General features: G+C 48.1%; 1 protein-coding gene and 1 pseudogene across 1 annotated transcript; both read left to right on the top strand.

Annotated features, from left to right (window-relative positions):
* Positions 1 to 5,324: 5,324 nt before the first annotated feature.
* Positions 5,325 to 5,645, top strand: LOC116898626 (annotated as a pseudogene).
* A 3,254-nt stretch (positions 5,646 to 8,899) lies between these two features.
* Sdf2l1 (stromal cell derived factor 2 like 1) lies at positions 8,900 to 11,134 on the top strand. Its single transcript, XM_032899837.1, has 3 exons — positions 8,900 to 9,134; positions 9,459 to 9,655; positions 10,501 to 11,134. The coding sequence occupies exons 1-3, from the start codon at positions 8,951 to 8,953 to the stop codon at positions 10,780 to 10,782; spliced, it is 663 nt and encodes a 220-aa protein (XP_032755728.1). The 5' UTR covers positions 8,900 to 8,950; the 3' UTR covers positions 10,783 to 11,134.
* The last annotated feature ends 2,765 nt before the right edge of the window (positions 11,135 to 13,899 follow it).

Raw genomic sequence — 13,899 nt, 5'->3', positions numbered from 1 at the left:
CGGCACAGGAGAGGTGAAATTTATAATGGCATGACCCATTCGGACCTTTGGACTGGCTAATCAGTCATGGTGTTTCCAGGCATGAAATAGGTAGGAAGCCTACTGCCTATCTGTTTGATCTGTATAAGCAGAAACATTCTCAAACAAATGAAAGAGAGGCTACATTGGATCATGGCAAAAGGCAATCTCAGCCAGTGAATCAGTTTCCAGACTTGATCCAGTCTGCAGACCCAGAACCCTTTGAATGAAGGGCCAGGTTCCCCTGAGGAAGGATCTTGACAAGGCATCTAAAAGTTTTGCTGTTAGTCTTTCTCCAGTTCCTCCTCACAGGGACTTACAGCCTTTTACAAGGGTAACTGTACACTGGGGAAAGGAAATAATCAGACTTTCTGGGGTTCATTGGATACTGGTTCTGAATTAACACTGATCCCAGGAGACCCCAAGAAACCTTGTGGCCCTCCAGTTAAAGTAGGGGCTTATAGAGGACAGGTGATTAATGGAGTTTTGACTGATGTCCGGGTCACAGTAAGTCCAGTAGGTCCTTGAACACATTCTGTGGTCATTTCCCCAGATCCAGAATGTATAAATGGGATAGATATACTTAGAAATTGGCAGAATTCTCACACTGGTTCCCTGACCTGTGAAGTGAGGGCTATTATTGTTGGAAAAGGCTAAATGGAAGCCTTTAGAGTTGCCTCTGCCAATGAAAATAGTGAATCAAAACCAGTATTGTATTCCTGGAGGAATTGCAGAAATTACTGTGCTACTATCAAGAACTTGAAAGATGCATTTCGGTGCAGAAGACAGATGGATTATGGAGAATGACAGCTGACTATTTTAAACTAAATCAGGTAGTAACTCTGATTGCTGTACCAGATGTAGTTTCAGACCCTCCAAGTCATAAAGTAGGACGTGCACAGCAGCAGTCTATTATCAAATGGATGTGGTATATACGTGATCGGGCCCGGGCAGGTCCTGAAAGCACAAGCAAGTTCCATGAAGAAGTTGCTCAAATGCCTATGGTCTCTACTTCTGCCATCTGCTGCCAAGCAGGCACCTATAGCCCCATGGGGTGTTCCCTGTGATTGGCTGACTGAAGAAGAGAAGACTAGACCTGGTTTACTGATGGCTCTGCACATTTTGTAGGCACCACTCAGAAGTGGACAGCTGCAGCATTACAACTCCTCTCCAGGACAGCCCTGAAAGTCATAGCTTCACAGTGGGCAGAACTTAGGGAGTACACATTCTGTTACAGTTTGTTTGGAAGAAGAAATGGCCAGACATATGATTGTTCACTGACTCATGGGCTGTAGCCGATGGATTGGCTGGATGGTAAGGGACTTGGAAAGATCACGATTGGGAAACTGGTGAGAAAGACATCTGGGGAAGAAGTATCTGGATAGATCTCTCTAAATGGGCAAAGGATGTGAAGATATCTGTGTCCCATGTAAATGCTCACCAAAAGATGACCTCAGCCGAGGAGTTCAATAATCAAGTGGACACGATGACCTGCTCTGTGAACAGTCAGCCTCTTTCCCCAGCCATCCCTTGGGAGCAGCGTGGAGACGCCGAGATAAAAGTACCCTGCAGTGCCATGCAGCCCTACATGGGTCGGCACTAGCACAGGATAAAAGGTTCAGTTTTATTTAATATTTACCGCAACAGGTATGGGTCACTCCTCCAGGAGAAGAGCCAAGCCCTGCTGAGGTGCTCGCAGAGGATGGAGGAAACAGAGAATGGGTAGTAGAGGAAGGTTATAAACACCAACTAAGGCCACATGGCCAGTTGCAGAAGTGAGGATCATAAAGTAATATGAATGCTTCTGTTTCATTTTAAGAACACATTTGTCCTTCTCCTGATTTCTTTAACATCAATTGGTATTTAAGTTTCGATATGAAAATAATGTTCCCATTGTGCCATTGCAAAGTAACAAATGCTTTTTAGATTGTATGAGGAATAGCTATATCATGTTAGGTGTATTCATGACCTTGTTACTGTGTCATGTGGACATGGGGTATTAGTTGTGTCAAGTTGACAAGGGGTGGATTGTAGTAGCTATTATTCCTGGTTGTCAACTTGACTATATCTGGAATGAACTATAATCCAGAATTGGAAGGCTCACCTGATCTCGAGGCTGGGAGATACAAGTTTCTGACATGGATCTTGGCATGGAGATTTTGAGGCATAGTGGCTATGACTCCCAGGAGACTAAAGCAAGGAGATCTCTGAGTTCAAGGTCATCTGGGACAAAGCAAGTCTCAGATCCAGGCATGGTGGTACACACCTTTGATATAGGACACCTTCTGCCGGAGACCTACATAAGGACATTGGAAGAAGGAAGATTCTCTTCTTTGCCTTGCCTGCCTTGTGGGACAAAGCCACTGCTAGATCCTTGGACTTCCATTCACAGCTGCTGCTGATCATTGTTGGGGAGTTGGACTACAGACTCTAAGTCATCAACCAATTCTCTTACTATATAGAGACGACCCATATGTTCTGTGACTCTAGAGGACCCTAACTAATACACTGTTTTTAGCTGTTCATGTCTGAACTGGAACATTATAAATGGGCACTTCCTCCAATATCAGTGTCCTGCATGTACCCTTCATAGATTCAGCCATCTGGCCTGAAGCTTACCCCCTCACTCTGACTGTCTTTCTTACTCTTTTATGTATACGGAATTTTTTTTGTCTGCATGCTTATCTGCACACTAGAAGAGAGCAATGAATTTCACGGGGCTCCCATTATAGATAGGTGTGAACTGCCATGCGGCTGCTGGGAATTGAATGTAGGACTTCTGGAAGAGCAGCCAATGCTCTAAACCATGGCGCCATTTCTCCCGCTCTGAATCTCACTTTTTTCCAACCTCAGAGGCCACCGCTTCCTAGAGGGGGAGTGAGAACTGTTGGAGTTTTTGAGGCTGTAGCTTGGAAACCTCCAGACGCCTCAGTTCTCTGTTGTTCTGCTGGTTAGGGTGTCACAGTGCCTGCACAGGTTCAAGCTGAGAGAAAGTGGGCACAGTGACCTTTGCTAACAGGGAAGAGAGGAACATACATCTTTACCTATGCTAACGAGCTCAAAGTGAGAGGTACTGTTTACGACCGCATTTGGACACCAGCTATGAACCCTTCGATACTTGGTTGGGCCTCTGTGAGTCTGTCGACTCAGGCTGAACTGCTCAAACTGTCTTGAGAATCTGAACCAAGAGGCAGACTATGATTGGAAGGGTGGAGGGCATTGGAGATGCCAAGATCACACCTGTGCAACTCCTCACAGGGTGAGCTGGTCACTGTGGTGTGCAGGGGAGGCACAAGGAGGAAACGATTCTTGCCCCGTGCCACGGAGATCCTGTAACTTTGGATCAGCAGGATTTTTTTTTTCACAAATCTCAACTGCAAATGAAACAGATTTTGGGGTGGGCCAACTCAGAGCCCTAGATCAGGGCCTGGGTGATAGCTGAGGTGGTCGGTGAGCATACCACCTCTCTTATCTGCACCACCAGGATTGACTCCCCAGCACTGCCTCAGCCAGGCTACCAAATCCGCTCAAGGTCAGTTCTCCCGCTCTCATAACCTCGGGGTTTGCTCATCTGCACTGCACCTCCAGAGCCAGCTCCAGTGGCCCACTCTCTCAAGTGCTGCAGTCCAAGAGGGCTTGGGTCACCTTTCCCACTCACACACCCTTGGGGCTGGTTCAACCATGACCCCTTGGCCAGGGCCAGCCCTACTGTGCTGCCCAGACAAGGTGCAGGACCCACTGTCCCGAGTGCTACAACCCACAAGGGACAGGAACAGCTCACCTGCCTTCATGCGTCATGACACAGGGCAGCAACTGGTGAGAATCCAATATTGATGGTATCATGGAAGCCAGAGATCTTGAACCAGACCAATGACTCATTGCAACGAACATTTGCAAGTGAAGATGTGTACACAGAGAGACATACGGTGGAACAGACTGTGACATACCACAGCTTCCATGACGAGACGTTTTCTGTGTTTTGTTTTGTTGATGTAGTTTTTATTTTGTAGGAAGGATACAGGGGCAAAGTTTGGGTTTGAGGGGACCAATGCAGGACTGGGGTACATGATGTGAAACGCACATAGAAGCAAAAAAAAAAAAAAAAAAGTATAATTTTAATTTCTCTCCCTCTTTTTTTTTTTTTTTTTTTCTGGAGCTGGGGACCGAACCCAGGGCCTTGCACTTGCTAGGCAAGCTCTTTACCACTGAGCTAAATCCCCAACCTCTCTCTCTCTACTTTTAATGATGGTTCTTAAATGCTTTAACCTCCATTCTAGCCCACTGCCCACCAGAAGTGGAAAAGAAAGGACTTGGGGAAGCGGACCTGCTTAGAAATTCTTCTTTGGGGGTTGGGGATTTAGCTCAGTGGCAGAGCGCTTGCCTAGCAAGCGCAAGGCCCTGGGTTCTGTCCCCAGCTCCGAAAAAAAAAAGAGAGAAAAAAAAAAAAAGGAAATTGTTCTTTGGAGCATATCTCATCTGCATTGCCAGGAAATCAGCAGTTCAGTTTGCAGGTCAGTAGTGGCAGCTTGATCCGCTCACAAACAGTTATGAATACGCCAGCAGTCCAGTTTGGTAGTGTGTGGTGGCACAACCTAGCAGGAATGGCCAGGCCTCAGCCCAATCCAAATGGCTAGTTTCGGGTATGTGAGGAAGTCAGGTGCTAGTCATAAGACTTAGCTGCAGTCCCGGGCGCCATCTTGGGGCTGCCGCCACACCCGCTCCCCACACATTTAGCTATGTAAGCAAGCCAAACTCCCTTCACTGCCCACTGAGTCCTTTTTATACTCTCTCTAAACATCACATGTCCTCCATGGGTCTTGCCTCAGCACATGAGTCTGTCTCAGCTGACATCGCTCTACCAATCGGCCGAGTCTGTGGAAGTGTCCTATCACCACCAGAAGTTCTTTGATACACTTCTCTCTATGGAGTCCTGACAAATGGAGCCCAAGTGTGCAATGCAAGATGGACCAATATATGCGTGTCATTAACGGAGAATTCTTCATCACATGTCTTTTTCACGTGTTTGTCTTAGCAAAACATCCTTTTATCTGAACGTTCCTTTGTGATGTCTGCCTTAACCTTTCGTGTCCTCTTCAGCAAAACGTCCCTTTACGTGTTTGCCCCAGCAAAACATCATCCAATGTAACTGACTTTCCAAAGAACCCTTTAGTGTCCACTTCAAAAAGTAAAAAGAGAGAGGGGTGGAAGGGAGGGAGAGAGAAACAATTATAAAATGTCATGAGGTAAGGCCCCGTAAGAGTTCAAAGAACTCTTCTGGTCTCTTTGGCCTCACCGGTAGAAGCGAGATGAGGAAAGGAACGTCATCCTTTGGAAAGCGTCGCAATAAGACGCGCACGCTGTGCCGCCGCTGTGGCTCCAAGGCCCACCACCTTCGGAAGCCGACCTGTGGCAAACGTGGCTACCCTGCCAAACGCAAGAGAACGCGTAACTGGAGTGCCAAGGCTAAGACGAAACACTCCCGGGACTGTTTGGATGAGGCACCTCAAGATCGTCTACCGCAGATTCAGACATGGATTCCGTGAAGGAACAACACCGAAACCCAAGAGGGCAGCTGTTGCAGCATCCAGTTCATCTTGAGGATTTCAATCCGTCATAAAATAAATGTTCTGGCTTCAGAAAGAAAGAAAAGAAAAAAGAAAAAAAAAGGAGTTCAAAGAAAAATATTGGTTTCCCCCCTTTTTGCTCTAGAGTATAAACCGTCTACCGAAAAGAAAATCCAAGAGGGTCCCCAAAAATATGGTTTTGGGGGCTGGAGAGATGGCTCAGCGGTTAAGAGCACCCGACTGCTCTTCCAGAGGTCATGAGTTCAATTCCCAGCAACCACATGGTGGCTCACAACCATCTGTAAAGAGATCTGATGCCCTCTTCTGGTGTATCTGAAGACAGCTATAGTGTACTTATACATAATAAATAAATAAATCTTTAAAAAAATATATAGTTTTGGGGATAACAGCATTCTCAATGGGTACAAGCTATGAACATACTGCAGGAAGTTAAAACAAAGGAAGTTTTAAAAGGAGGTATGGAAATTACAAAATGATTTTATAATACTAGTTGGCTACAAGGATTAGCGGTACACATGGTACCAGTCTGAGATCAAACAGGGAGTATGAGGCTCTTGAATATGAGCAACCTGACGAGAGACGCTCAGCTGAGGGACCACCTCACATCATGGGCCTGTGGAATTTTCCTGATTCCTAATGGATGTCGGAGGGACCAGCCCTGGGCAGGTAGTTCTGGGTTGTATAAGAAAGCTGACTGGGCTGGGCTGGAGAGATGGCTCAGTGGTTAAGAGCACTGACTGCTCCTCCAGAGGTCCTGAGTTTGAAAGAATAAAGATTTTTAAACTATCCCCCACTATCCCTGCTGTGAGGGCCAGTGCACCTCACAAAAGAATAACATCACATGTTATGGGGAAGTAGTCCAGCCATAGACCACCTGGCCTCGATAAGGCCTAGCTCAGCATAGACCATCCAGCCTCGATAAGGCCTGGCCGAACATAAGCCATCTGGCCTCATTAAAGCCTGACTCCATGTAAGACACCTGACCTCGATAAGGCCTGACTTACCAGTCCTGAGGAAAAAGAGTTGGGGTCAGCTCGCCCCAGAGGCAGGGTGGCCTGGAGTTGGACTGAGCCCAAGCTAGATCATGTGTGCCAATGTAAACAAACCAGTGAAATTGCTTTGCTTTGTGTAACTGTTGCCAACTACCTATGTAATTTTCCCTATAAATACTTTCCCCTAATTGGGCTCAGGGTCGACTCCTCTGTCTCCTGTGTGAGATAGGTGTCGTCCCCAGAGCTCTGGTTTCTCAAATACACCTCTTGTTCATTACATCAAGACTGGTTTCTCGTGAGTTCTTGGGGGTTGCGTCGTCTCCAGATTTGAGTGGGGGTCTTCCCCACCCCGCTGGTCTTTCAAGTTTAAATCCCAGAAACCACATGGTGGCTCACAACCATCTGTAATGGGATCTGATGCCCTCTTCTGGTGTCTGAAGACAGCTACAGTGTACTCATATGTAATAAATAAATGGTTTAAAAAGAAAGGAAGCTGACTGGTCATATAGTGGTAAATGGGGGAATATCTTTAGTTCTAGTACTTGGGAAGCTGAGGCAGACAGATTTTTGTGAGTTCTACAGAGTGAGTTCCAGAACAGCCGGGGCGGCATAGTGTATCTTTGTTTCAAAGACAGACAGACAAACAAACGAAACCAAAAACCCCAACAAAGCAACAGTGAACCAAGAAAGCTAACTGAAACCAGATGTGGGAATTCACTGTCAGGAGACAGAGGCAGGAAGATCTTTGGGTTCAAGGCCAGCCTCGTCTACAGAGCAAGTTCCAGGACAACCATAGCTGGGACCCTGAGAGAAAACAGAGAGAAACCCTATCTTGAAAAATACATACATAAATAAAACAAAGATCTGAGCACACGCAGAAGCAGGCAAGCGGTAAGTAGCCCTTCCTCCATGCTTGAGTGTTTTACAACAGTCACAGAAAGCAGGTGGTTTCTAGGCAGGTGTCCTTACAGAGAGATTTCGTGTGAGGCTGCGGTGGCCTTCGTGAAAGGTTGCCGTTCTGGCTGAGCCTTCTGTAAGTTACTCTTGTCAGACATACATGCACAAGGACCCCCTCCTTCTCAGCCTCATACTTAACACATTAGTTTAGGTTAAAGCCTTGACAAATGATTCTATTTTGGTTCTAACAATTCTGACACAGCTTACTTAGAAACCTGTGGTCTGCCTGTCACCCTTCCAGAGAGGATGAACTCAGACTTGAACTTCCTGCCTCTTACTACTTGAGGGTTGATTTGCTAATGATCAAACCCAGGGATTTGCACTTACTGGACAAGCGCTCACTCAATTGAGCTACATCTGCAGCTGAAACATAAACCTTAGTGGGTGCCGTATGTATATATCATCAGCTTCTTAGTAATGTAGCCTGGAGGGGCAGTTCCTTTGTGAATACCCAACAGATAGGTGGCTGGCTGGCTGGCTAGAGAAAGATAGACAGATAGATAGATAGGGAGTGAATGTGGTTAAGTACGTGTATGTAGTAAGTATGTATGTGTGTATGTATGTATGTATGTATGTATGTATGTATGTATGAGGGCTCACAGTTATCTCATCCAGCAACCTTAGGATTCTGCCACGAAATGACTCAAGAAGCTGCATGGCTAAGAGAATTCAGAAAGAATGGAGCCAGGAGATTTTTTTTTTTTTTTTTTTATTTTAATTTCTTATGTACATTTGCAAACATCCCCTTCCCTCCCCCTTCCTTATGGGTGTTGTCTACCCTCCCCCATTTGTCTAGACTGGGGGTTCAAGGAATCCTTCCACTGGTGCTCTTACTAGGATATTCATTTCACACATGAGGTCAGAGTCCAGGGTCAGCCCATGTATAGTCTTTAGGTAGTGGCTTAGTCCCTGGAAGCTCTGGTTGCTTGAGCCAGGAGATTTTTAATAACTTTGTTATTTGTCTACTTTGAGACCACAAAATCTCGTGATTCACACAGAGTCTGTAGCTTTACCCAGGGTTCTGAGAGGAGGGACACGCGACTCAAGTGTAGGGGTCCAGGGTCAAAGGGGTTCCCGTACCTACTACACCCGAGAATATCTAACGGGGACTAGAGGCAACCAACCTCTGGGGGACGGTCGCCTCAGCCACTGCTTTATTGGCAGGTCCTCGGAAGCGTGGACCAGTTAAAATCCTCCTGCTGTCTCCGGCCCCCTCCCAGCTACCGCCTTGGAAGCTGGGGGGTGGGGCTGCTGCACATGATCCAATAGTAGTGCAGGAGGAACGCGCGCGCGCAGACGATTGGCTGCCGAGGGAGGGCGCTGTCAACGCCGGATTGGCCGCTGTTGAGGACGGAAGCGCCGAGGTCCAAAGCAACTGGAACCCGGCCGGCCGGCACGATGTTGGGCGCGAGCCGCGGGTTAGCGGGTCTGACGCTGCTGGGGCTGCTGCTGGCGCTCTCCGTGCGGAGCGGTGGCGCGTCGAAGGCCAGCGCCGGGCTAGTGACCTGCGGGTCAGTGCTGAAGCTACTCAACACCCACCACAGAGTGCGGCTGCACTCACACGACATCAAATACGGATCCGGTGCGCAGGGGTGGTGACTGGGACCGCCAGGGGGCGGAGGCTTAAAGATCAGGTGGTTCTAGCGGGGTCTGTGGGTTGTTAGGGAGCCGAGGGGTTGCGAGTCTAGACCGGCTTTTGGGTCTTGACAGAGAAGCCGCGGGGAGTGAGGTTGCGCGCGCGGTGTGGGGGGTATCCACCACTTAGGGTCCGGCCTGGGGTAGGGTGAGCCCTTCGGATCCTGGAGTGGTAAGGGGCTGTGGGGAAAACTTTTTAGTGTTCAAGACGAGGGTCTGGAGGTTTGTGATTAACTAGAAACTACGGGTGGGGTGGGCTGTCCCTCTTCAGGCAGCGGCCAACAGTCGGTAACCGGCGTGGAGGCGTCCGACGATGCCAATAGTTACTGGCGGATTCGCGGCGGCTCCGAGGGTGGGTGCCCGCGCGGGCTCCCAGTGCGCTGTGGGCAGGCAGTGCGGCTCACGCACGTGCTCACCGGCAAGAACCTGCACACGCACCACTTCCCGTCACCGCTATCCAACAACCAGGCAAGCCCTGTTCCGAACCCCTCCAAAGCTGCGCAGGGCAAGGGACTCAAATGACAGCGGGAGGGAGGTGTGCCGGAGAGATGTAGGGGAAGGGATTCAGTCTCAGCTACTGTGAATTGGGAGTTCATATACAGAAGTTTATAGAGCTTCTGCTCTGGGTCCTGTCCCAAGGAACTTCCCCTACCGAGTTAGGAGAAGCACTGGGAGAAGTCAGTGCGATGAGTTCCTATTTGGACATGTAGGGGGACCCACACAGCAAAGAATAGGAAACTGCAGGAAGAAGAAACTCAGGTTGGGTCTGAAAGAGAAGTGAGAGCTTATCCCTACTCCTATGTTTTACATAGGCCCCATTGCAGCTGGTCTGGTAGGGGTATGGGGAGAACCTGACAGTGCTTTGGGGGAGTTCCAGGGGGAAATATTGGAGATAGAGAACTTGGCCATTAGCCTGGGAACTTGGGTATAAGGCCAGTGGGCACTACACGACTGATACAAGAGGCTCTATGCATCTGAAGAACCTACCATGGGGTGGGAATCTTTTTTTTTTTTTTTTGAGAACAGATATTTCTCTATGTAGCCCTGGCTGTCCTAGAATGCACTATGTAGACCAGGTTGGCCTTAAACACCAGAGATCTGCCTGCCTATACTTCCTGAGTGCTCTGCTTAAAGGCATTTGCCACCACACCTGGCTAGGGCAGGACTCTTGGCTTCCATTTGCTCAGCTGTGGGTGCTGAATGTCAGAGAAAGGACCAGAGGCCCAGGATACTAGGTGCACATATTACAGCTAGACATGCAGCTCAGGGGAGTCTGTTCCCTGTGTGTGACTTTCTATACCTTACACTCTCAGGAGGTGAGTGCTTTTGGGGAAGACGGTGAGGGTGATGACCTGGACCTGTGGACAGTACGATGTTCTGGGCAACACTGGGAGCGAGAGGCCAGTGTCCGTTTCCAGCATGTTGGCACCTCTGTGTTCCTGTCAGTTACTGGCGAACAGTATGGTAACCCAATCCGGGGGCAGCATGAGGTGCATGGCATGCCTAGTGCCAATGCACACAACACGTGGAAGGCCATGGAAGGAATCTTCATCAAGCCCGGAGCAGATCCCTCCACAGGTCACGATGAACTCTAAGCCGGATGGGAAGGGAGGGTGGCTGAGTGGGAATCCGCAGGGCTGCTCTTGTGTAAGACTCTGTAGGGGCCCTCAAGTGCCTTTCTGATTAAAGAATGTTGGTTTGTGATTATTTTTGCTGTACCCTGGGGAGGATCTGAGGGTGCCAGTCATATCTGTCCACATCATCATCTCACATGTCTCAAGTACCTGTTCAAAAAATTTTTTTGAGACCGTCCCACTATGTATCCCTGGCTGGCCTGGAATTCCCAGAGATCCACTTGCCTCTGCCTCCTGAACGCTGGTATTAAAGGTGTATACGACCACAGCTGGCCCCAACCTGTTCAATAAACTAATTTTTATTACAGTGTGAGTGCATGAGTTGTGTGTATGTTGCTACCTGTACCTCACTGATGCGTGGAGGTCAGAAAACAACTCTGTCGCTTCTCACCACCTACCTTCATGTTGGCTCCAGAGATCAAACTCAGCCTGCCAGCATTACACAGCACACACTAGCTGCTGAGCCGCCTCACTGGTCCCAAACCTTTTTGGGATACCTGTCCGTGCATTAAAATATTGCCCTGAACTGTGATCTCACCTGCCTACCCTTCAGAGTCCTCGTAGCAACCAACCTCATTTCCAGGACTTGATCTTAGGCAACGTTTCTATTGGACGGGCTTGGCTGCAGGGCCCTGACAACTGGGATGGGGCTCAAGCTCTCCAGTTCCCTCATCTCCTGCTCTCAGGAGCCCATTCTTCTGGTGGTTGTGGCAGTTTTGAAACTTTTCTTTCACTAAAGGCCAGTTGAGGATTCTGCCTATCTAGTGGAAATTAATACCTCAGGCTCCCAGACTCCTTTACCCTGACCTGCCCCAGGTGCATTATCAAGCCCCCACTAGGACCTCCCAAGGCCCTAAGGAAAGAGGAGAGCTAGGAGAGATGACTCGGTGGTGAAGAGCACAGGCTGCACTTTCAGAGGATTATCAACTGTGTCACGTCAGGAGGTTTACAACCTGTAACTCCAGGAGGGATTGCTCAAACCTCATTCCTGCACATGTGTGCACAAACCTAGAGGGACACATGTAATTTTAAAAGAGTGAGAAAGGACATCTCAAGGGAAGACAACCTCCCCCTTCCGAACAAACAACAACAAAACCAATCTGGGTGGTTAAGGTTGTATAATTTAAAGACAAGACCAGAGGACTAGGGGATTGAGTTGTGGAACAGTTGGTAATTGGTATGTTTGAAGCTATAGAGAGCATTTTCTAGCATGTACAAGGCACAGGGCCCATTTCCAACACTAAAATTGGGTAAAATAATGCACATAATGTATATAGTTTAAATAAGCTGACACCAACAGAAGGGCCCACGCCAAGTAAGCTGACAGCTCTGTAGTGGTGCGTGTGTGGCCTCTAGAGGTGGCGGAAGAAATGACAGACTGCCTGGGCTTGGCTGAGCAGGTCATAAGGACTTCAGGGAACTAGTAGGATGATTATTAGTACTAGTAGTTAGTGGTTGATTTCCTGAGGGCCAGAAACTCCTAAGAGGCTGGGCCGACAGTTGGAGGAGGGACTTGGGATAGTGTGAGAACAGAGATCACATGGACTTGGGAAATCAGTTGACTATTAATGAGTGGGTGAGAGAAAAGCTGCAGTTAATTTGAATCCCGAGGGGAGGGAGTTATGCCTTGGACCATCACTCCCCTACTCCTAACAGACCTGGTCTTTCCACTGACAAACTTTTATTTTTGAGACAGTTCTTACCATGTGACTCTGGCTGGTCTGAAACTCACTATATAGACCAGGCATAGTGAACTCATAGAGATCCACCCTCTGCCTCCCAGGTACTGGGATAAAAGATGTGTATCACTGTGCAGGGATGTATTGCCAAACTTTTAAATGTTTATTAAATTGTGTGTGTGTGTGTGTGTGTGTGTGTGTGTGTGTGTGTGTGAGAGAGAGAGAGAGAGAGAGAGAGAGAGAGAGAGAGAGAGAGAGAGAATATGCACACAAATGTGGTGTCCTCAGATGTAAGAAAGGGGTGTTGGATCTCCAGGAACTGGGATTGCATATGACTGTGAGCTATCTAGTATGGGTGCTAAAATATTTTTAAAGATTTATTTATTGTATGTGAGTATACTGTTGCTCTCTGAGGGCACACCAGAAGAGGGCATCAAATCCCATGGCTGCGAGCCACCATGTGGCTGCTGGGATTTAAACTCAGGACCTCTGGAAGAGCAGTTTGTGCTTTTAACCACTGAGCCATCTCTCCAGCCCCATTTAAATTCAATTTTAACAGCTCTGCAAGAGCAGTACTCGATTTTGACAGCCATGCAATTGATCTCTCCAGCCCTCAAACTCTTGAGCTTCACGTAGAAATCTGCAATCCTCTCCTCTGAGAGGATTTACATGGAAGTGGATGATTAGGAGGGGATTTCAGTAAACAATGTGTAGAGCTGTGGGGCTGATTGGGGGGGAAGCTGCATTGTGGGAAGGGTCCACCCTATCACTCAGTCTTATTGGGGGAAGTCTCACTAAAGTCATACCATCTGAGAGGAATGGAAGCCAGGATAGGCACCCACCGAACATCTCTCATTGGCTGAGGGACGCTGGCTGGGTTCTGTAGTATTTCTTACTCCATGTATTGGATAAAGGTTCCAGCAGCCAGAATCACAAGTGGGCTGTTCTCTCTGCAGAAGAGCCAAGAGGGCTTAGGTGGGGCACTCCAGCCTCGATATATGCTGTCCATGCAAGGGGGTATTGCTATGGTCCACCCAGGAAAGCAGCGAGGCATTAGAATGTGGATTAAGGAAAGAAGTCAAGTGCACAGCAGGTAGGAGTCCTGGGTAGCCAATAAGATTTTGGAGCAGGAAAGTTGCTTCCATGAAGAATATAGAATACGACAAACCGAGATCCGAGGAGCAGCAGCTGGACGCTTTAATTTTACATTTGATTTTTATCTTTATGTGTATGGGTGTTTTGCCTGCCCATATGTCTGTGCATGCAATGGCTTTAAGAGACCAGAAGAGCAAGTCAGAACTCCTGGAACTGGAGTTACAGATGCTTGTGAGACAACATGTTGATGCTGACGTGGGACCTGAGTCCTCTGGTAGAGCAGCCCACCCTCGTAAGCACTGAG

The sequence above is a fragment of the Rattus rattus genome, chromosome 4 (genome assembly GCF_011064425.1).
Source record: "Rattus rattus isolate New Zealand chromosome 4, Rrattus_CSIRO_v1, whole genome shotgun sequence".
Lineage (NCBI taxonomy): Eukaryota > Metazoa > Chordata > Mammalia > Rodentia > Muridae > Rattus > Rattus rattus.
The sequence above is the reverse complement of the archived record's forward strand: the minus strand, read 5'-3'. Positions and strand labels throughout refer to the sequence as shown.